Below are 23,607 nucleotides of genomic sequence, written 5' to 3'. Positions count from 1 at the left end.
GTAGGAAAACTACAGAATACATGTGCAGGAACCTATACATCAGTAAGTTTCTTTTTGGCACTTTTGCTGAATTACCATTGGGTTAAAAATGTCCTTCCCATTCAGAAATCATGAAAATTTTTATATTGCTTTATTTTTTTCACCTGAGTCCATTTTTTACTAATCTTGAATTCTTTATGCAATATGGTTTGAAGTAGGAATATAACAGTTGTTTTGCACTTACCAGTTGTCTCAGTATCCTTTATTGAATAAACTTTCCTCTAGTTTTTAAAGATTCTGCTTTAATCATATTGTAAATTCTTATATATATGAATACATAATAGATGTATGCAGATACACGTACTTGTATATCAACTGCTTTCTGGGCATTCTATTTTTTCATTAGCTTTCTTACTTTGTAACTCATTTAGAACCAATATAGGAAGCTGAATCAAAAAATATGTTTATTCTGTTATCTATAAAGATATCAACATATTTCAAATTACTTTAAGGAAAGACCAAACAAGTTCCAGTTGAACAATACAGTTATGTTTTGCAAAGGCAATTTTATTTACCTTTAGTAGGCAAAATTTACATTATAAAGTAGGTTTTTAAAAAAGGAAATAGCATACATCTTAGTAAGATTATCTTTTTTCAATAAAAATATTAAATATATTTACCTGCCTGGACATTGTCTCTATATCCTACATAGCATGGCTTTTTACGAGACAAACAAGTCAGAGCCAGAGAGTCAAATTATAATGGTAATGCCTCAGAGTGTTAGGAAGAAATCATTAGCCTAGAAAAAAAAATTTTTCCCTGAATTTTATACATTAATAAAGAAACAAGAAAATGCCATTTATCTTTCAAAGGGATTTATTTATGTTTAAGTAAAAGTAGCAAATGTTACATAAGTTATTTGTACAACCACATTGTTATCGAGCCATACTTATGGAATGTTCCCTGGGTCCACAATACTGAACTTTGCAACTATTGTAGCATCCTCTTTTCCAAGCTTAACATGACCTTGTGCACTGTAGGAGCATGGCTTGCCACTGCAGAATGGTCATGTGTTTCAACCTGACATCAAGCAAGAAGCCTATTGATGAAGAAGCCTCTTTATTTATTTACAAAATGATATTTATCTTTTTGTGTGATTGTCAAACTAATAATTTTTTCAATTCGCTTTTCTTCTGCTGCAATGAAAATAACTCAGTTAAAACTAAGCAGTGTTGCAGTATAATCGACCAAATACATATGATGTTATATAGGATGTTTTAAGTGATACTAATGTTTTATATTACATATCTGTGTTTAGTATACTTTGGGCAATAAAAAGTTAGAAGTATGTCTGGTAAACAAACAAACAAAAAGATTATTCTGAAAGTTGATGTATTGTTTTAACAAGCACAAAAACTTGGATTTATCTGCTTTTCAAGTTGTGGTAGAAGAGTTTAAGATGAAAACAAAAAGGTCTTGTTGCTCTAAACTTTTTTCATATTCCTATTTTTTACATTTTCAGATAACAGAATAGTCCCATAATTTTATTGCTAAAACATTATTACTTGGTTAGACATAATTATCAGATTTCAGGCTGACTTTGCTGCTCTCATATTTGTAAGCATTGATTATTTCACTGTTTACTTTTCCAAACATGTGCTTGTGCTACAGATCCGAAAACCATAGCGGGGAGTCATTGGTAAAAATAAATGTACAATAATTGTTCAGGACAATGACTGGCCTTAGGGGTTGAAGTTTTTGTTCTATGATAAGAGCTCTGACTATCCTGTTAAGTTAGCTGTACAGATAAGTATTTGGGGATAGAGAAATGCTTATTTCCAAAGAAACTATATTGCATGCTTATTTAACTGGGAGGAATTCTCTGGTTTGATGCATCACTGGTATTCAGGGTGGAATCAACATGCAACTTCTTCAGCAAGCTTATTGCTCCGTCAGGAGAGCCCAGCAATGTTACAGATGTCTTAGGGCCTGTCACTGCATATATCTCTCTGTGCTCACTGCCAGGGAGGCTGCAGATTCTCCAACAAAATCCAATGTTAGATTTGGAACTGAAGGTGCTTTGTTTCATATACCTATAATACCTACAAAAAGCAAATTTCAAAAAAATAGGGTAAATTTACATTAAAGCCTTTATGGTATTTTTAACAGTTGTATATTTTTTATTTTTGTATCTACTACAAATTTGTGCTTAAGAATGCAAATTGTTAATAAGAACTATTACCATGGAGGAGGCTTAGAAATTATTTTATGATCTATTCAGGGAAATTCTAGCAGCCCAGAAAACAGTTAAAGTAACTTATATTTATTTTTATCTCAAGTAATTTTTAAAAACAATTTTTATTAGGTAAATTTTAAAACACAGAAAGTAAAGTGGATCATTGTGTGATATAGGCACGTACTGAAACAATACACTGTACCCCACAAATATGTACAAGTAAATGTTAACATAAAATTAAAAAACACACACACAAAGTAAAATGACTCACCCCCACATGCCCAATGACCATCTTTAAAAATGATCAATTCCGTCCGTCATTCTTCAGTAATGTTTACTGATTGCTTATTAAGTGTTTGGCAATTTCCCAGACCTGCTTTACCTATTTCAAAACTTGGAAAAACCAAATGAGCTAGGGCAGAGGCAGAATTACTGTGAAGCTACTAAAACTAACTTGCATGGGTACCTTCCTCCCGCCCCAAAAAGACCCTAGCAATATCTTCATGTTTATATATTTTGTTAAATTAGCAAAAACAAAATATTTCAACCATAATCAATTAAGACTGCTGTCTCCACGTCAACTCCTTCTAAGTTACATTGTCCCCATTCTATTGTAACCATGAAGTGACAGTAGGCATTTCTGAAATGTTGCTCTCCCATGTATAATTACATTACTGCTGCCCATCTCAATTTGGGATGTCTTCTAGGAATACACTAAATATGGTCAATTCAAAGAATATTTAAGAGCAGTCACTCCATAGAAAACTTGAAATGCCCTGAAATCTTATAGCTCAGATAAGAAAGAAACTCAACAGAGGTTTCTCCAAATTTGACAATTCGAAATATTACACGGTATTACCAACAAAGAGTTGAGGATGTGAAAGAAACCGCTGTAAACCATCAACAAGAAAAATAAAAAGCAATTTTCCACCAAATAAGCCAGAGGATAGTCTCAATTATTTTTCTATTCCTTCTGTAGAAAAGGCTATTACAAAATTATTGTTGAATGAAGAGGCAATCACATGTATGCAAACCCTCAAAAGTAGGATAAAAATATTGTAGAGCTGTTAATAAAAATATTTTGTAATTTTTCCTACAAAATTACGTGGTATTTGAGAAATTTGTTAACTTTTAAACATTGTAGAGTTTTCATGATTTATACTCTTCTAAATTAGTGCACAGTTGTAACTGATTGTGTATTCACAATTTCACATTCCTTTTCTTAAAGAGGGTTTAATAGGTTCTACAAATCCTGGATCTATCCCTAAAATGGGCAGTACTATTATCCCTGTTTAAATTGAAATTTAGAGATGCCAAGTGACTTTCCAAAATTCCCACAGTTCTTAAAAGGTAGAACAGGCTTTAAAACCAGACTTGCTGTCCTTCACACATTAGATAAGTGAGATGGTTAATTTTGTATGTCAACTTGGCTAGACCATGTTATGAGGTTGTTTGGTCAGATATTAGTCTACATGTTGCTGTGAAGATATTTTTAGATGTGATTAACATTTATGGGCCGACCCGTGGCTCACTCGGGAGAGTGCGGCGCTGGGAGCACAGCAGCGCTCCGGCTGCGCGCACGCACACACACACACACACACACACACACACACACACACACACACACACACACACACACACACACACACACACAAAACACTTAAATCATTAGTCTTTGAATAAAGCAGATTACCCTCCATAATGTGGGTGGGCCCCTTCCAGTCCTTAAGAGAAAAGACTGAGGAAGGAGAAATCCTGCTCCAGACTCCAGACTGCACCATCAGTTCTTTTCTGAGTCTCCAGCTGACTGGCCTGCCCTCCTTTTCCAACTTGCCAGCCCCCACAACTGAACAAGTCAATTACTTAAAATCATTCTCTCTCTCTCTCTCTGACACACACACACACAGAGTCCCTCTCTATATATACATGTTTACATCCTATTGGTTCTGTTTCCCTGAAGAACCATGACTAATACAATAAGAAATACAAAGAACTACATGCTAGTGTTGGTTCTCAATTAGTTACTAATCATATGACCTTGACAATTCACTTAACTTCTTTAGGATCTAGTTTCATTATTTTCAAAATAAGGAAATCATATTAGACCAGGGTTTCTCAACCTCAGCACTATTGACATTTTGGGCTGGGTAATTCTTTGTTGTGAGGGGACTTTCCCTATGCATTGTAGAATGTTTAACAGCATCCCCGGCCTCTGTTCACTAAAGGCCAGTAGTACCACCCAGCTGTGACAGCCAAAAATATCTCCAAACATTTCTAAATATCGCCTGTATATGCAATATTATGTTAGAGATTATATACACCAAGACAGCTTGGGAAATTTGAGGAAAAGCCTGTTTGATCACTTAGTGGGATGTTATGAGGGTGATATCTTAATATTCTGTTATTCTTATAAATAAATTCTCTTCAGCTCCTGTAAGAAAGAAGTAATAAAGTGAAGAATGGCCAGAAAGATTAGTCACGTTAAGCTCTTGACATGTAAGAGCTGCTGGTAACTTAAGGGGAGTCACAGGAATGAGAGAGAATAGATGGGAAAAAGAGGAGAGATGGAATTTAGCTCTTACCCTCACAGAAAGAGCCTTAGGTAGGAAATGGTTGCCCTTTCAAATCAAGTTACTAGTGGCAATCTGAGCTCAGTATTGAATGAAGGGCAAAGTCTACCACTGGGACCATGGGTGGGGGTGGCTAGGCTTCTTGAATGCATAGGAATTTGTAGACATCTGCATGATTTTGCAGTACATATTACCTTGCTAACAGTAACACAAGGAAAACTATTTTTCCAGAGGATACTTTTGCTGGCAGGGCAGGATGGGGATATGGTTTGCCTCAGTAAGTGTAGTCCCCTTTAGGCGGCTGTGGGTATAAATAATTCAGAAGAGAAAAATATAGCAACATTCCACTAGATGGTGCTATATCTGACTAATTCATCAAGTAAGTCCAAATTAGGTTTTATGTGACCTTGTCTTTCTCAGCATATTTTCCTCAGTCTTTCTGAAATAATTTGAATTTAGCTATAATTCAAATGATAGATATCTGCCAATTAAAAAAAATTCATTCTAGTGTTAACCTCCACTTCTGATTCAAAATTTATGCATTTCTAGTCTAAGCAACTCGGTACTACAAAGCAAGGCAGGGGCACAGAAGGCACAAGAACGTATTACATTCATCGTAAAAGGTCTGTCCCTTGTCTCAATTTTACTTAATGCCATAACTGGGTGATTTAATAACACTATTACTGGCAAGTACAAGCAAAGCCAATATAGAAATCTTTTCACTTTCACTTCATCAACACCCTGCTGGCTGATGTATAGTCAGAGATGAGTTTTGTGTTTACTGTTGGCAGTCTGAGATATTAAAAAGGCAGAGGTTAGGATATTAAAATGCTTTGCAGAGCTCTGAACTATAATAGCGTGCTGCAAAAGATAGATATCTGACTTGGAGGTCTGGTTACAAAGCATTTAGAAAGGGAACTTGGTTATTACACACCAGGATAATGGGGTAGGGTAGCCTCATGATGTCAAAATGGTAAGTTCTAAAGGCACCTTTAAAGGCACCTTTAAGCAATTATCTTATAATTGGAAAGTTGTGAGATTCACGATCTATATATATATTTGTATATATACATATACATATACATATACACATACATATACATATATATACATATACACATACATATATATATACATACATACATATATATACATACATACATATATATATATATATATATATATATATATAATCACTTGAGGAGAAAAAGGATACAAATAGCCTTATCTTTTAAAACTCAAGTCAATCTACCAGTACATGTGAGCCAAGGAAAAGAATCCCAATGCAGTTGTTGTAAGTAGTATTTTTTTAGGAACAGAGACTACTATTGACTCTTATCAGAGCTGGCCTTAGTTATATAGCAAAATAGACAAAGGACCCTGCAGGAAGATGGCGGTGGGAGTTAGCAATGGGTCGGGGGGAGGCGGGGTGGATTACTGCACCACCAGCAGTTCCACATCACGTTTAAAACAGGTTCAGAAGAAATAAAGACGAGTAGAATGGTCTCAAAGGTGGCTAAGTTAGGCAGAGAACAGGCAAAGTAGAAGTCAAAGATGGAAGTAAAGAAAATAGAAGGAAAAGAGAGATACCTGTAGTGGTCCTTACCCTCATGCGTTACCCATATACGTCTATTAATCTACGAAAATATTAATCACACAATCATACATGTGTTTTCACATATTTTTCATCAAAATAATGGGGAGAGAGGAAGGGTGAGCACAAGGGAACTGGCCAAGACCGTGGGCTGCTAAGGCAGACACAAAAGTCTACTTCAAAGTTTTGCCTGGGGTGAGGCCTGACTATAAAGTGTAGTTCAGAACACGCACTAAAAACAAGTTATTCTTTTTCTTAGTATAATGCAAGCATCTCGTTAAAAATCCTTATTAAACTATAACAACTGATTTAAAGATTTAAAGACAATGAGAAGCAGCATGGAGGATTATGGAGGAGACCCCTCAATACTCCAGCCAGTAGTTGTACCCTCATCCAGCCACGGTGAGTTCAGTCTCATTGGTGTACCTCAGAGACTTCCCAAGGCTCTGAACCTCCTCTGCTCTAGAGGAACACTTCCTAAATGGTCACGTGTCCCTCCTTTGTCTCCTTTCAACCCTCACCCCAAAGTTAATATGTGTTCTGTGAAGAAAAGTTCCTCAGAAAAATGCGTTTGGAAAACATTACATACTATATCCCCTTCTTAGAAATTTCTGGTGCTCATGGCATGTTAAAAGAGTATCAATACTGAGAGGTTCTGGGAAAGAAAGCCTACTATGTAACTAAACTCAGCAATTCCCAAATTTAAATCCTTTTCCTAGTCCCCACTATCACCCCCAGAATACTTGCTAGCATTTCACAGGCAACTAATATTCTCCAGTAGAGTATTTGGAAAATGCGATTCCACAGCTAAGAGTATTACAACACTTTCCTGCCACACTGAAAGGATTGTGAAGATTTAAAAGACTTACCAAAAGGATCTACTTGATATCCTGAGCATTAAGATTTTTGCTTAAATTTGGCTTCTTAGTACAGTTGTTTAGCTTTTGCCCTATCATTCTTCTAACTGAAACATCATCGGTACTGGGAAATAACTGTTTTGTTACTCCTGTAAAAAACAACAACAACACACAAGAACATTTTGTGAGACTTTGCATCTGAAGGTATGAATGAGGTAAAACATCAAGCATTCTACATTATAATTTTGCCTCTATTTTACAAAAGTAGCCCAAACACCCATGAGATATATAAATAGATGAATATATAGGCAGGTGTTTCAAAGCAAAGCAAGATATGTCAGAAGGTCTATATTATAAACGGGGAGCATACATATTTGTCTTCCTATGGTACCACTTGACTTTAACCCTACTTCTTGCTTTGACCTCTAGGTCCCCTTCATCTAAAATGTTAGGAATTTGTTTTTATCCATTGCCATCATTAGCTGAAACAAGTAGATTCTGACCAATCATTTTCAAACTAAGAAATGACATATATAGAGCCGGGATTCAGGGAATCCCTAAATTTGTTGGATGTGTGCAAAAAAAAAAAATAATAATAATAATTAGATAATTCAAATGGTTATATTTAAAGAGATTCAATAACTTAAAAACCATAAATAGGATAGTCAAATTAACCTCTCTCTTTCTAGAACAAAAGATGAAGGATACAACCAAGATAAGAAAGAGAACAAGATATAAACTGTTACTGAAAGTTTATTTTAAAAGATTTTGCAAATCTACTTTTCTAATGCTATGAATTTTATAAATTCAAACTTTTCAGTGATATAAAATTTAGTTTTATTTTAGTAGCCATTTTTAATATAAGGTTTTTCTGATAACTTCCCATATTTAATGAGAGCCTTAGACTATCTTGAGATTATTTTCTTCCACAGAAAAATTAATTTGAAAAAAAAAAAGGACCATGAAAGAATAACTTGACCTTGAATGAAGACATAATTTTAAATTCACATGGCAATATAATGCAATTATATTATCACCTATGATTTCTTGAACTTCGTTCTGATTCATAGCTGGTTTTACGGCTTTGTCCCTTGAAGTAGAGGATTTTGCCCCAGTCAGGCTGTGTGTAGCCATATACTCATTTGTGTAAAGAACTTGCATTAAATCATTAATGAATTTCTGAGGCTTGCTCTTATTGCAACGGGCAATCTGCCATTTTTCAATCTTGAACTAAAAAATAAAAAATAATAATTGAAATTGGAAAAAGAAAATGGTATCTGGATAAATACACTACTAGTTGAGTTAAGACATACCAGAAAACAACACCAACATTCTTTAAGGCAATGTATTATATTTTTAGTATATATTTTACATTTCAGGGGTTAGAGTTAATGTTATCTCTGAGATAACTCTCAATATTTCTGAGGTATTTGTTCCAGAGTATATACAAATTCTTGTCATGCAATCTGGATTTGGTACGGTAAGGATAAATCCTGTCCTCTACAATTCACAGTAAGTGTGGTAGGCAGAATAATGGCCCTCTGAAGATGTCCACATGCTAATATCTGGAACCTGTGAATATGTTACCTCACAGGGCAACAACAATGTTGTAAGATGTACTTGAGATGGGAGATTATCGTGGATTATCCAGGTGGGCCCAGTCTGTTCACATGAGTCCACAAAAGCAGAAGAGGGAGGCAGAAGAGGGAGTCAGAAAAAAGAGGAGGAAAGAGTTGAAGAGTGAGACAAACTTGACCTGCCATTTCTGGCTTTGAAGATGGCGGAAGTAGGCCATGAACCAAGGGATGTGGTCGCCTCTAGAAGTGGGAATGGCCTTCAGTTGACAGCCAGCAGGAACTCAGTTCTACAACCACAAGAAACTGAATTCTATGATGGTCCAAATGAGTAGGAAACGTATTCTCCCCTAGAGCGTCCAGAGAGGAACACACCTGCAGATACTTTGATTTTAGTCCAGTGAGTCCTGTACCATACTTCTGACCTACAGAACTCTGAGATAATAAATTTGCGTTATTTGAAATCACTAAGTTTGTGGTAATCTGTTACATAGTGATAGGACCCAGAAACACTGATTCAAATATTCTGAATGTTAGATCGTTAGAATTTAATTATCAGTTTTAAAGGTGTATTTTCCAAGGCTGACACCTGATTCTAACACAAGTCTTGATTTTTAGCTTCTATTTCTTGATTAAGAGAAATGGGAAAACAGAAAAAGAATTGTGTTCAGCCAGCATGCTGAGGCTGAAATTTATCTTCTCTCAATGATATAAAATTTCATAATCCTTAATGCATAGGTATCTTTCTGTCACTGGTTTAAAAATAGTTTAATAACTCTATTTTTGTCCACCATTTGCTTTTAGTTTTCTAAACTGGGTGTTTGTTTCATAAATATTAGTTTTCATTGTAAAAAGAAGATAGTTTTATGCAATAAGAATATTATGGTTGTGACCTAAACTTACCTAAAGTTATCTGATAAAACAACGATCATTTTCTACCCTTTTAAAAAATTTTTGTATTTAACTGTATTCCAGAGAATGATAGGGCAGGTATTCCAACTGACCTGTTTCTCATCAGTATGATGCTCTTCCTCAGCCTTCAAGGAAGCTGGTGAACTGGAATTAGAATTGGAATTACTGCATGTTGAAGCAAATGAATCTGGTGAGGAGTTGTTTGTTGCTCTCCAGAGGGTGGACGCAGATGTAGACATGGTTCCTCCACCCTTAAGCAGGGCCTCTGCCATACCAACCAATTCTTCAAACTGGGTGACTGCCTGTGGTAACACTAAAATAGCAAAAAACGTAACACTTTACAAAGACTGTTAGTAACAGGTGCATGTATACATACTTTTTATTGAGTGTATGTGCATAGAAATATATGGAACAAATTGTAAACATTTACGACCTTTGGGAAGTAAACATGGTTGAAAGAGTGTTTGGAACATATTTACTTTTTATTATTAAATAATTCAATAATTGCTTAATAATAATAAAAAAGTCAATTTTAAAACGTTTGATTATTGTATTTAAATGTATATGCATTACTTTGTAACTAAAAAGAATGTTTGAAAAAGTTGATTCTTTTTTCTAACTGCAAGGAATATTATTTGAAGGTGTTGAATCTCTTGTTTGGAGACATTACTAATTCTATTATCAATCACCTTCTAGAAGTTCACTTTAGGTCAGTTTAAGGGCCAATATAAAATTAGCCATTTCTCACAGATTAAAATAAATTTTTTGTGACCTTTGTCTATAGTTTACCAGGGAGTCAAATCCCATCAAATTAATAAAAATTCACTGCCACTATTCAAACCTCTGATGTCACAAATTAAAGATGAATTTTGGTAATCAGCTGAATACTCCTTGTTCCTTTTTTTTTTTCCAATGGAAACTTACACTTTCAAAGGTTTCATGCCTCCATGTAAAATGGTCTTCTCTGTTGTTATATCTAGTTTGTTTCCTAAGGACAAATAACATGTTGTTGGAGTTGGAAGAGATCTTGGACCCTGTCTAATTCAATTCCTTTCTCTATGGTTGAGGGCACTGTCTGCTGGAGAGGTGAAAAGACTCTGAAACTTTTTTTGTACTTTTCTTAAGTGTATTACTGAGCTACAATATTTAGAATAGTTAGTGACATGTCAAAACAGCACATCAGATACTATATAAATAGGAAAATCTACTAAAAAAGAAAATCTTATTTTCTATTCTTTCAATAAATATTTAATAAGCACCTTTCACGTGCCAGACACTTATTTCATCAGTAGTTATTTATTGAGCATTTAATAATATTAAATATTTTTGTAGCTTTTATGCTGTACCAGGCACTATTCTGAGACTTTGACTGATGTTCATTCATTTAACCCTCATTTCGACTTCTGAGACAGGTAATATCATTACCCCAAATTTTCAGATAAAGTCAATTAGGCAACAAGAAGTTAAGTAACTTGTCTAGAGTCACCCAATTAGTGAAGAGAAGAGCCAAGATTCAGATTCAGATTCAGACTGCCTGGCTCCCAAGTCCATGTTATGCAGACTCAACATTTGCCAACCACTATGCTAGGTGCTAGGGATAAAACTGGGAGCAAAACCAGACCTGAGCCATGCCCTTTTGGAGCTCAGAGTCTGGGTGGGGGTAAAGGGAAGACATTATTCACATAACCATGCTGTGTAGTAATAATTTTGTCCCACTCAAAAAGAGGTCTGGTCTTTGTCCTGGCTTCTGGGAGGTAAGCTCTAAACCCTTGGAATTTCCTGAATGATAGGACTGTGTTTGTTACTTATGGTGAGCCCCTGGAATCAAGCTGATCATTTATGCTAATGAGGTGACTCACTCAATAGTCTAAGGGTGGAAGCTGGCCATAGTCAGAAATCCAGAAAGACCAACCATATGATTTAGAGACTGAGTTCAACCAATGGCCAATCAATCACTTAATCATATCTGCATATTGAAGCCTCAATAAAAACTCTGAACACTAGAGCTCAGATGAGCTTCCTTTATGAACAATATTCCATGGGTACTGTCACACATAGATGCTAGAGAGGTAAGGCATCCTGAGGACAACAAAAGCTTCACATTTGGAAACCTTCCAGACTCTACCCTCTTTCTTTGGCTGATTCTAATTTGTACCCTTTCCCTGTAATAAATGTAACCATGAGTATAATAGGTTTCATTGAGTTCTATGAGTTTTTCTAGCAAATTATTGAATGGGAGAGTGCTTTTGGGAAATGCCCAAATTTGCAGTTGGTTAACAGTCTTGGGCAGACTTGGTAGTCTGGAGGACTATGCCCTCACCCTTGCAGCTTGCTAACTTGTGGTACATGCAAAGAAATGACAAATTACAATTCTTAAATGCCACAAAGAAGAGGCATAAGGTGCTTGACCCAGCCTGAACCAACAGACGGCTTAACCTTGAGTCAGGGAGAGTGAAGAAGGTTTTCACCGAGGAGGTCAAGATTGATGTGAGAGTGGAAGGCTCAGCAGGAATTAAGTAGCTGAAGGGAAGGAGGGGGTGGTGGTCATTAAGACATAGCAAATGCAAATTATGTATTTGAGGAACTGAAAGGAGGCCAGTGCTAGAATGTAAAGAGAAAAAGGGAATTTGGTATAAAGTGAGGTTGCAAGAATATTTACTGTTGTTTCTAATTATAAAAGCTGTACATGTACATTGGCATACATCCTTCTTGACACTCCTATCTGTGCATCTTCACTTTTATACAGGTCTTTTCTTTTACATAATTAGAACTATACTGTATACATAGCATTGTATCATGGCTCTTTTTTCCAATTAAGATTGTGAGGTGAATATTTTGTCTATTTTATTAAATATTCTTGGGAAATATAATTTTTTGAGGTCTAATTTACATAGAGCCAAAGGCCAGATCTTACATGAAGTTGGAGCAGAAATTAAGTAGATAAAAGGGATGAGGTTGACAAACAGATACACTTAATTAATGCATACCCCACTGAGATATAGAACATTTCCATCATCACAGAAAGTTCCCTCAGCTCCCTTCTAAGTCAATCCCCGAACTTGTCTCAGAGGCAATCACTGATCTGACTTCTTTAGCCACAGGTAAGTTTACTTGTTCTAGAATCCCATATAAATGGTCCCAAACAGTACATTCTCTTTTTTTTTTTTTTTTTTTTGGCCCTCCCTCCATAATATTTTAAGAATTAGTCAAGTTGTTGTATGTATTAGCAATTCATTCATTCCTTTTTGTTGCTGACTAGTATTCCATTACATCACAATTACTACTCCATAATTAAAGTATCCATTCACCTGCTGATGGGTTATTTTCTATTCCAAAACATGATTTTTTTGTTGTTGTTTGTTTGTTTTTAAAAGATGACCAGTAAGGGGATCTTAACCCCTGATCTGGTGTTGTCAGCACCATGCTCTCCCAAGTGAGCTAAACGGCCATCCCTGAATAGGGGATCCAAACCCATGGCCTTCGTGTTATTGGCACCACACTCTCCCAAGTGAGCCACAGGCTGGCCCTCAAAACATGGTTTTAATGGTTCCCTATATTCCAAGATATTGATGTACTATAATTTATTCAAGATGTTAAGGTAAACTGAGGAAATTGCAGGTCCTGCTAGCTAAGACCAGGTTCTTGGTGTCTCAAGCAAAGGACTGGACGTGACATGCCAGAGGTGAAAATCAAAGAGCAGTTTTATTTAGAAAAGAGAGAATACACTCCAGTGAGGATGGAGCAGGCTCGAGTGAGAGAGAGTGGCTCAAGAGCACCAACAAGTACGTTCCCAGAGGTTTAAGTCCTTTTAGCTGGATTCGTGTCATTTGGTCACTGGTTGAGCCCTGGTAGACTCTGTTGATTGGCACCTTAGCTGGTGGGAGCTCATTGGTCCAACCAAATGGTGCCCAACGTGGGGGCAGAGCTCCCTATCTGTCTTTGTCTCCTGTGGCTGTTTTTACTCAGGAGCATGCCTACATCCGGTTTTCCCACTTGCAAAGAACCAGGTTTCCTCTTTTTGCTCTTGTCTTTTTCTAACTTCCTACTACATTTTCCCCCTGAGAGACATGATTCCTCATAAATATGGGTTGTAGAGGGACTATGGTCCATCTTCTGTAGCTGCTTCTTTGCTGAAAAGGGGCATTGGCCCTGCCTATTGGGGATCATGAAACTTTTGCCCTACCTGGTCTAAGTGGGAGAGCAGGATTAGGGGCAAATGGTTGTGGTTAGTCCAAGGCATGTCAGTGGGTGAGCTGGTGTCTGGCCTCTGCAGTGTGCGATAGGAGCCAGTGGCGGTTCTTTTTTTTTCTTTTTGGAAGTTAGGTTGCTTCTAATTTTTCTTTATTACAAACAAAACTCTGATGAACCTCCTAGCATGTACATCCTCACATGCATCTTTTATTAGGTCAATATTATAAATTCCTGAAAGGGTACTAATAGGGTTGAAGGTATAAATGGTTTCAAGACTCAGTTCATATTGCTGAGTTGCTATCTAGAAAAATTTTCCAACTTACACTTTTTTCCAACTTACATAGTTGTTAATTTCTTACGTTAAATTGTATGTAATGTAATCTCAATGTAAGAAATTGGCCATTTCACTGCACCATCAACAACAGCTATTAATCATTAACTACCATCTTCACTTTTTTGATATTAAAATCTTAGTACAATTAAAATTGCAATTTTTTAATTATTGGGAAGTCAAATAAGTATTTGTTTACTAATTAATTGAATTTTTCTATGAATTACCTATTATACCATAGGATATTAGTACTTTTTCTATTTTATAAGAACTTAAGTGCTTACAAGATTAGTGCATTATAAGCACAATATGTTAGCCATTATTATTAACTTCGTTGTGTATTAAGATTTGAACCTTTTATTTGTCTTAAGTTGCAAATACTTTTAAGTGCTTATCTTTTAATATTATGACATTTTAAACACACACATTTTTAGTTTTTATTTTAGTTAAAAGTAGTGGTCTTTTCTTGGTATATTATTCACTTACTTTATTGCTCAGAAAGTCATTCATATTCAGATCAGTTAAATATTTACTTGTGTTTTTGTATAGTTTGTTTGTTTGTTTGCTTATTTATTTATTTATTTTTGGCACCTAGCCAGTATGGGGACCTGAATATTTTGCAGAGTTTAAACGTCTTTTTACAAATAAACTTTTTAAAACTGGATATATTTTTAAGCTTTTACTGGAAAATCTTAAACACAAAAATAGCAAACTCCCCCAGTTTCAATTCATGATCACTCTTGTTCTATCTATACCCCCCATCCACTTTCTCCCCTTGATTACTTGATGCAAATCTCAGGCATCATCTCATTTTATCTGTAAATATTTCCATATGTATCTCTAAAAGACAATACATCTTAAAAATATAACTATAACAGCATTGCCACAGCCAGAAATACTAACAATACTTCTTTAATATCTTGATATTTAATAAACCTAGTCAATGTTCAAATTTCTCTGTCTCATGTTTTTTCTAACAGTATGTTTGGATCAGGATCCAATACATTATAATTGATTGCTGTCTCTTGCATATACACTACAGGTTTCCTCTCCCTCTCCTATATTTCCCTTACCATTTATTAGTTGAAGAAACCATGTCATTTTTCCAGAGGGTTTCCTATAGTCTGGATTTTGCTGATTGCATCTGTAAGATGGTATTTAACACATTCTTCTGTTCCCTGTATTTGAGGTTGATTGGTAGTTAGATCTGAAAGCTTGATCAGATTCAGGCAGTGTTTTAACTTCCATCAGATGGTATTTAATGTACGGTTAGTTTTTTTGTGATATTAGGGGCCACTGATGATCACTGCTTAGATTTATTATATCATCAGGGGTTGCAAAATAGTGGTAATCTTTTCTTCTTCATCTATTAGCTGGAATTTTTCTACAAAGGGAAACTTACTTTCATCAATTATTTGGTTACCCAGAAGTTCATTTCATATACCAATGGCAAGATAAATACTTTGATTTTTTGTTCTGTGTTTCAGTTTTCAAAATAATAATCTTTCGGATGACCATTAAGTTTTTTCTTTTTTCAATAACATTATGAACTCATGCATTTAAACATATACATTATGTTTCTACCTAGTGTGCTTATTGTTCTTATCGATGCTCCAACTGTCTGTCCCATCTTTGGTGAGTGGGAAGATCTTCTAATGGACACAAACACATAGTCTTTGCTAACTTACTTGTTTTCTGGTATGACAAAATGTTCATGTATATTTTCTTTTCAAGGCTCCTGACAAGTCTCATCTTGTACATTTTCTGTGAATGACTTGCAATCAGCCATTTTCCCAAGGAACCGTAGTTTCTTCTAGTGGGAAATTGTATTACAAGGCCACATCCAGGTGCTGGGAGTGCTCTTTGCTATTGAGTTCTTGTTTCTAGGCCAATTCAGTAAACAGTATTTTGAAATACATATCACTTTTTCCTTTCTATTTAAAAAAATTGAAACATAATTGATTGTACATGTCTGTGGGGCACAGAGTTGCATATTAATATCTATGTGCAATATGTGATGCACAAATCAGAATAATTAGTATATTCAATATCATACAATGTTACTGTTATTCGTGGCCCATTACTGATTCCTCCCTTACCCAACTTCCCCCTCCCCCTTTCCCACGTCTCGTAACCTCAGTTCTATTGTCTCCTTTTGAAAGTTCAACATATTATTGTGACTGTTGTTTCTTTCTTTGTTTGTTTTTTTTTTTTTTTAGCTCCCACTTATGAGTGAGGACCTGTGGTATTTTACTTTCTGTGCCTGGCTTATTTCACTTGACATAATTCTCTCTAAATTCATCCACATTGCTGCGAATGGCAGCATTTCATTCTTTTTTATGGCAGAGTAGTATTCCATTGTGTAACTATACCACATTTCCCTTATCCAGTTATCTGATGATGGACATTTAGGTTGGTTCCAACTCTTGGCTATTATAAATAGAGGTGCAATAAACATGGGATAAACATGCCAGCAGCTATGTCTGTAGTTGGAACTGCACGCACACATGGGCCCATGCAAGTGGGTGGAGGCCGTGTGGGCAGCAGGGATGGCTGGGGCTGCACAGGCAGCTGGATGGCTGGGCCCACATGTGCAAGCGGGGCCACAGGAGTAGCCAGGGTGGTTGGGATCATGCTCGTGGTTTGATCGCTGGGCCCACACAGGTGAGTGGGGCCGAACAGGCAGCCAGATGGCAGGGCCCATGTGGACGGGTGGGGCCACACAGCCAACAGGGTGGTTGGGGCTGCAAGGGTGGCTAGATGGCTGGGCCCATGGTGGCTAGGTGGCTAGAAGATAGGGCCTGCTTAATGGCTGGGCCCAGGTGGGCGGGTGGGGCCACGCAGGCGCCTGGTGCTGCTTTGCAACATGGGCTGCATGGTGGGGTACATTGTGCAGGATGAACTGCATGGGGAGAAGGGCCATAGCTCTGGGACTAGACAATGGCACAGGCAACTGCAGGTGGTGGGGGTGGGCTGGGGCAGGAGCAGGAGGAGGATTATCGCTGAGAAGAACAGATTCTTTCGTCCACAAAAGAGAATTCCTCTTGGCGGATTATTCTGGTTTCGGACACATGGAGGTGGCTGAAGCCACGTGCCTCTTTCTCCTCTACACCACCCTGCTTGGTTTTCATGCTCCACAGGGTCCTCACCAGGCTCTCCCTGACCTTCCATGCTCTCCCTCAATGTTCTCCCCCATACTTAGTTGTCCTTTCCTTGCTGTGGTCCCTTCCTCTGGGAGGATTGTGCACTGGGCACCCCTAGTCTGCCATCTTGCCCCATCTCCTATTGTCACTTTTTAAAGACAAAATTCATCATGTTTTCAAACCAGTACTTCCCATTCAAATTCAGAACATGGAGTTTTTATTTAAACTGTGTAGTTATGTTTTTAGTATGCCACATGGAGTGAAATGAGAACCTAACTCGGAATATCAGTTTTCTCAACAGCATTTGTTGAATAATTCATCCTTTTTCTGATTGACTTCCAGGACTCCCTACACAGCTACATAATTTGCAGGGCCCAGAGCAAAATGAAAATGTGGGGCTTCTTGTTCAAAACTTCTTAAGAATTTTAAGATGGCGACAGCAGAGCCTTTAACCAGGATGTGGGCCCCTCTAAGAGCAGGGCCATAAGTGACTGCACAGGTCACAAACCCATGAAGCTGGTCTTGCTGACTTGTGATAGCAAACATCATAATAGCAAGTACCTATATAGCACTTGCTATGTGCCTGGCTCTGTTTTCAATGCTTTACCTGTCACCTGGGTGAGTATGTCTGTTATTTTTATTTTAGAGAGGAGGAAACTGAGGCACAGAGTGGTTAAACAATTTGCACGAGATCATATAGATAGTAGGTGGCAGAACCAGGGCTTGAACCCACATGGCTTGGCCCCCCAATCCATACTCTACACTAGGCTGCACTGCCTCTAGGATAGTTTCTTTATCATATATTAGGTTTTGTTTAGGGGATATGCATTCTGTTCCATTGATCTGCTGAGTCTTACTAGCAAGTTGCTTTTAATTATTGGAACTTTATATGATTTAATGTTGATGGTTTTTATACTCATATTCTTCTTTTTTCAGAATGTTCTTAAATTGATCTTGCCTGTTTATTCTTTCAGGCTAACTTTAGAATAATTTTTGTCAATTATGACAAAAAAATGACCATTAGTATTTTGATTGGGATTGCATTCAAATGATTAGCTATTTTGGGATGAATTGGTATCTTCTCTTCCCATGTGACATATCTCTCCCTTTATTTAGGTTTGTATATTTCTCAGTTGAGTTTTATATTTTTCTTCACAGATTCCACACATTTTTTGCTAGTGTAATTAGTAGAAGTTTATAGTTTTTGTAATTAATGTGAATAGATTCTTTTTTCTTTCACTTAGGGATATAACTTGCAATTTTTAATATATAAAGAAATTACTGATTTTTTAAATAAATGGTAGCCACTAGATATTGGGCACCTATTATTTACCAGGCATTTATTATTTTTTTATATAAAATAAGGCTCATAATGAAAAATAGCAGTCCTTTGCCTGTGACTCACTATCCCCTGCTTACCACTCCTAGAGACCACCACTTCCAATTCATTGACCTGTTTCTTCTGGTATTTACCTTCATAGTCTTACATAATAATACGCATATACAACTATTTCTTGGTTTTTTCAGATACAAATAATTATTTACTGACTTCCAACTATGTAAAATAACAATGTAGCTCCCTTTCAACTCCTTCCCCAGCCACACAGAAACACACACATAGAACTCATATACCAACATATATACACTTTTCTCCTTTTCCATCATCCCAGTGTATTTTAACAGGATTGCCTATTCAATAAATGTGCTTACATTGATACAGTGATGTAAGTATTATTCACAATTCCTTTCCTATAAAACATGATTTTTTTCTTCAGTTAATATTTGTGTCATTTTTTAGTTTTTTTATTAATTTTTTACTGTTTCTTTCACTAACACATCTCTAAACTTCCTACAGAGATGTAAAATCTCCTTTTAACATGTTTGGATACATCATGTGATCTATACATTTTATATTTTTCTTGGAAACATCTCTCCTGGAACGCTCCCTACTTGGACTAGCCTCTGACCACTGTATGCTCGTCTTCCTGGGGCTTCCCTTCATTAGCATTCTATGATCCTCCTTGTCTCGCTCCTGAAAAGGATCACCTGTTTTCTGGAGACCATGTCTTTCTCATTCAAGGTTTACTCTTTCATATTGGAGGAGCATAATCCTCCATTAGCTTCTGAAAAAGAAAGCATGGGAAGTACATTTTTGAGATTTTGTAAGTGTGAAAACACTATTATTCTACCCTTACCTTTGATTGATAATTTCACTGGGTATAGAATTCTAGGTTTAAATCATTTCCCTTAAGAATTTTGAAGGCATTTGTAGTGGATTGAATTATGTCCCCACCCAAACTCATTGAAGCTTGAATTGTGTTCCTCAGGTTTTGTGTATTAGAAACTTAGCCCCCACTGTGACTGTTAAGAGGGGGGAAATCCTATGATGGTAATAGAAAGGTGGAGCTTTGAAGAGGTGATTGGATTGTAGGACCATGCAGGAGTGAATGGATTAATAATGGTGGCCAGGGGCATGGTTCTAAGGGCTTTAAAAGAAGAGAAGAGTCTGTCTGTCTCTCTCTCTCTGCTCTCTCTGCTTCGACCATCTTGCAATGCGAGACCTGAGTGACTGTCGCCACTGCCAGACGGACTTTGGACTTCCCAGCCTCAGAAACTGTAAGCAATAAATTTTGTTTTCTTTATAAATCACCCAGTTTCAGGTATTTTGTTATAAGCAGCATAAACAGACTAATACAGCATTGCTTAATTATCTTGGAGCTTCCAGTATTGCTGGTGAAAAGTCCAGTGCCATTCAGATTCCCAGTCCTTAGCACGTGAACATACTTGTTCTCTCTGAAAGCTTTTGTATATTCCCTTTGCTTCTGGTGTTCTGAAATTTCATAATGTTATGCCTTGGGCGAGTCATTTTTAATTCATTATGCTGGGTTTTTGTTGGTATCGCTTTTATATTTTATGAAACTTTTATTGATAGTACGTTTGATAAATTTGGATGCAAAAGCCGATTCACTACACTTAATAATCACTATTATTCATAATCTCTAACCACTATTTATAATCAGATTACATTGTATTTTATATATTGTATTGTATTATACTGTATTTTAGCCTCAAATGATGGCTTTCATGCTAAACTCTTGCCACAAAAAAGAAAAAAAAAAAGAAAAAAATGGGTAACTGTGAGACAATGGATATGTCAATATGCTTGCCTACAATAGTCACTTTACATGTATCTCAAAACACTGTGCTGTCCACCTTAAATATATACATTAAAATTTATAAAAAGTTTTAAACACTTAGCAAGTAAATTTATCTGCATTTTTGGTGGAATTTTTCAATCTAGAAGTCTGTGCCCTTCAGTTTGAGAAATGTATTGATTTTTTTTTTTTTTTTTTTTTTTAAATAACGTCTCCTCCCTCTTCTCTTTTTTCTCTTTCAGGACCTCTTGTCTTTGGATATTAGACCTCCTGGACCAATTCTCTATTTTTCTAATCTTTTCTAATTTCCTTTTCTTTGTCTTCTTGCTCTAATATTTTCTTAAACTTAACTTCCAGACTTTCTATCGAATTTCTAGGTTTTTTTCTTGCATCATTCTTGGAATATTCCTTTTTAAAACTACCCTGTTCTTGTTACACAGATGCAATATATTCTCTTAGTGGAGTTTTCTTCTGCTCCCTGCCTTGTCTATGTTTCCTTTGAGCTCATTTTTCTGTTTGTTTTGATCTCTACTGTCCATGTTAGAGGATTTGCTCAAATAATCACATCCCTTCCTTCAGCTGTGCCCAGTGTCCCTGAGTTCATAGCTCTGGTTCAACCTCTCCTGGGAGAAAACCTCTGGCTTCTGTTTTGTGATGAAGGAGTGACAGTTGCAACCTATGCTGGAAGAATGTGTTTGAATTTGTGGTTCAAAAGGGTCTTTATGTAGATTTTGCAATGACTTCTCCAGTTTCACAGTACCAGTACTACCATAATCCCTTTTACAGGTACAATTCCTGAAACTTTTTGCAGTTCCGTGGTGTGATTTGGCTTATTTTTTTAAATTATTATTTTAATTTTTATGGAAACATAGTTGATTGTACATATCTGTGTGGTATAGCATTAAACATCCACACCTATGTGTAATATGTGATGTTCAAGTTAGGATAATTAGTATATTCAGCCTTACCCATTTTAACCATTTTTTGTGGTCATTTACCAATTTCTCACTAACTAAATAATTTCTCTGCCTTTGTCCCCTCCCTTCCCCTATCACAGACACTGAATGTTTAGCTTTTTCCATATTATTAGGTTGGCTATCACTCATCCACCTGCTTTTCAGTTTCTAAAATTGTATTGGCATCTTTTATTGGTTGTGGTCTTCTCTTGAGGTTTCTTTGTTCTTGGGCTTTTATGCATTTTAATTTTATTTTTGATGGGGTTTCAAGAGGGAAATTCGCACATATTTAACTTAAGCTGTCTGACATAGCTAGGCAAAACTATTGAATTTTGACTTTACTAAAATCTTAGTTATAAGAGGCAAGGTTGCAGTTGATGTTTTGTTTTTCCTAGGTGTACATTTATTCTCTAAATCATGACAATTTAATATCCTTCCATATAATAAATACATCACTTATTTTCTTTTACATCTTAATATGTTGGTCACAAGATATGTTTCAAATGCTTAACACACACATATAGCACACACACACTTGCCATTCTGAATGTACAGAATGTCATATATAGTCTGCCATTTTTCTTAGTTAGTAGACTTTATAAACAGAGAAACAGCCCTGATTCTTAGTTCAGAGTTATTAAGAACATTATTGCAAACTTGATAAATAATCAGCATACAGTCTTCTTTTAGACCCATTTCTTATTAAGATTAAACATGAAATTTTATCTTCCCAGTATCTTCCTTGTTCCTAACTATAAGTTCACTAGAAGGCCTCCTATGAGTATGCTATTTAAAATTGTAAACCACCCCCTTTCCCCCAAATCTTAATCCTTCCTTACTGTCTCTGTTTTTCCATTGCACTTATTACCAAGATGTGCACTTGCATGCATGCACGCACACACACACACACACACACACACACACACACACACACACACACACACACACGCTAGAATGTAAGCTCCATGAAAGCAGGGAATTTTGTTTTATTCATTGATTTTCCTAGGTATTTAGAACAGTGCTTGATATATAATATGAACTTTACAGATATTTATTGAATGAATAAATGCATGAACAATGCAGTGCAGTAGGCAGCTACTGACTTTTCCTTTTGCCCAAAGTCCAGCCAATAGCCAACTTTGCTACTTGGTTTCTAGAGTGTATGTTCTAATGTGTGTGTATGAGGTGGGGGGATGGGGAGACAAGCCATATTAAATACATAATAGATTATACAGATTTGTAAGTGCCAAAGAGGAAACAAAGCAGAGAAGGGGAATAAAAAACATTAGGAGGAGAGGGGTTGAAATTTTGGGTGTGGGGAGGAGATCAGGTAAAAGATAAACTTGGTGTGAAGACCTGAAGAAGTAGGGTTCAAGCCATGTGGATATCTGGAGGAAAACATTCGAGGCAGAGAGGACAAGTGCAAAGATGCTGAAGTTAACATCATGTCTATAGTCTTTAAAGGGAAAGCAAGTGGCCCAGTGTGGCTAGATCACAAAGAAGACCGAGGAGAGTGGTAGAAAACAAGGTCAGAGAGGTAAGTGAAGGGGAGTTGGCCAGATTGTATAAGGATCAAAGATTATAAAAAGGACTTTGTTTTTACCCTGAGTGAGGTGAGAATCCACTGGAGTGTTTCAAGCAGAGGAGTAAAATGAACTGACTTATGTTTAGCAGGGTCATTATTACAGCTATGTTGAGAATCAACTGCATAGGAGCAAGAGCAGATGTAGGGACACCAGTTAGGAGGCTGCCATGATAATCTAGGCAACAGATAATGGTGGCTTGGACTAGAGTGGCAGTAGTGGGGGTGTCAAAAGGGACTGGTTCTAGAAATATTTTGAAGGAAAAGCCAGTAGGATTTGCTGATGGACTGAGTGTGGGGTGTAAAAGAAATATAGAAATAAAAGATAACATCCTGGTTTTTGGCTTGAGGAATGGGAAGAATAAAATTAGCACTAACCAAGGTGAAGAAGGAAGAAAAAAAATAGGTTAAGGGCAGTCAGGACATGTTAGTCTGAGATGCTTACCAGTCATGTCAAGTGCACAGTTGGACAATGAGTTGGAGAGTTCCAGGCAGGAGAGAGAAATATGAGAATCATAGCTCATTGA

At 36.5% G+C, this 23,607-nt stretch overlaps 1 protein-coding gene across 3 annotated transcripts in view; it reads right to left on the bottom strand.

The window, feature by feature from the left end:
• Positions 1-891: 891 nt before the first annotated feature.
• Positions 892-23,607, bottom strand: part of BEND6 (BEN domain containing 6) — a 55,168-nt gene continuing 32,452 nt past the window's right edge. For all 3 annotated transcript variants that reach the window (XM_063097796.1, XM_063097797.1, XM_063097798.1), the window contains exons 4-7: positions 9,815-10,035; positions 8,274-8,466; positions 7,249-7,385; positions 892-2,081 (exon numbers count right to left, since the gene is read on the bottom strand). In XM_063097796.1, coding sequence (XP_062953866.1) covers positions 7,258-7,385; positions 8,274-8,466; positions 9,815-10,035 — 542 coding nt within the window. In that variant the 3' untranslated portion in view covers positions 892-2,081; positions 7,249-7,257. The remainder of the gene's footprint in view (positions 2,082-7,248; positions 7,386-8,273; positions 8,467-9,814; positions 10,036-23,607) is intronic.

The sequence above is a fragment of the Cynocephalus volans genome, chromosome 5 (genome assembly GCF_027409185.1).
Source record: "Cynocephalus volans isolate mCynVol1 chromosome 5, mCynVol1.pri, whole genome shotgun sequence".
NCBI lineage: Eukaryota > Metazoa > Chordata > Mammalia > Dermoptera > Cynocephalidae > Cynocephalus > Cynocephalus volans.
Note: the sequence above shows the minus strand (reverse complement) of the source record. Positions and strands in the feature narration are given on the sequence as shown.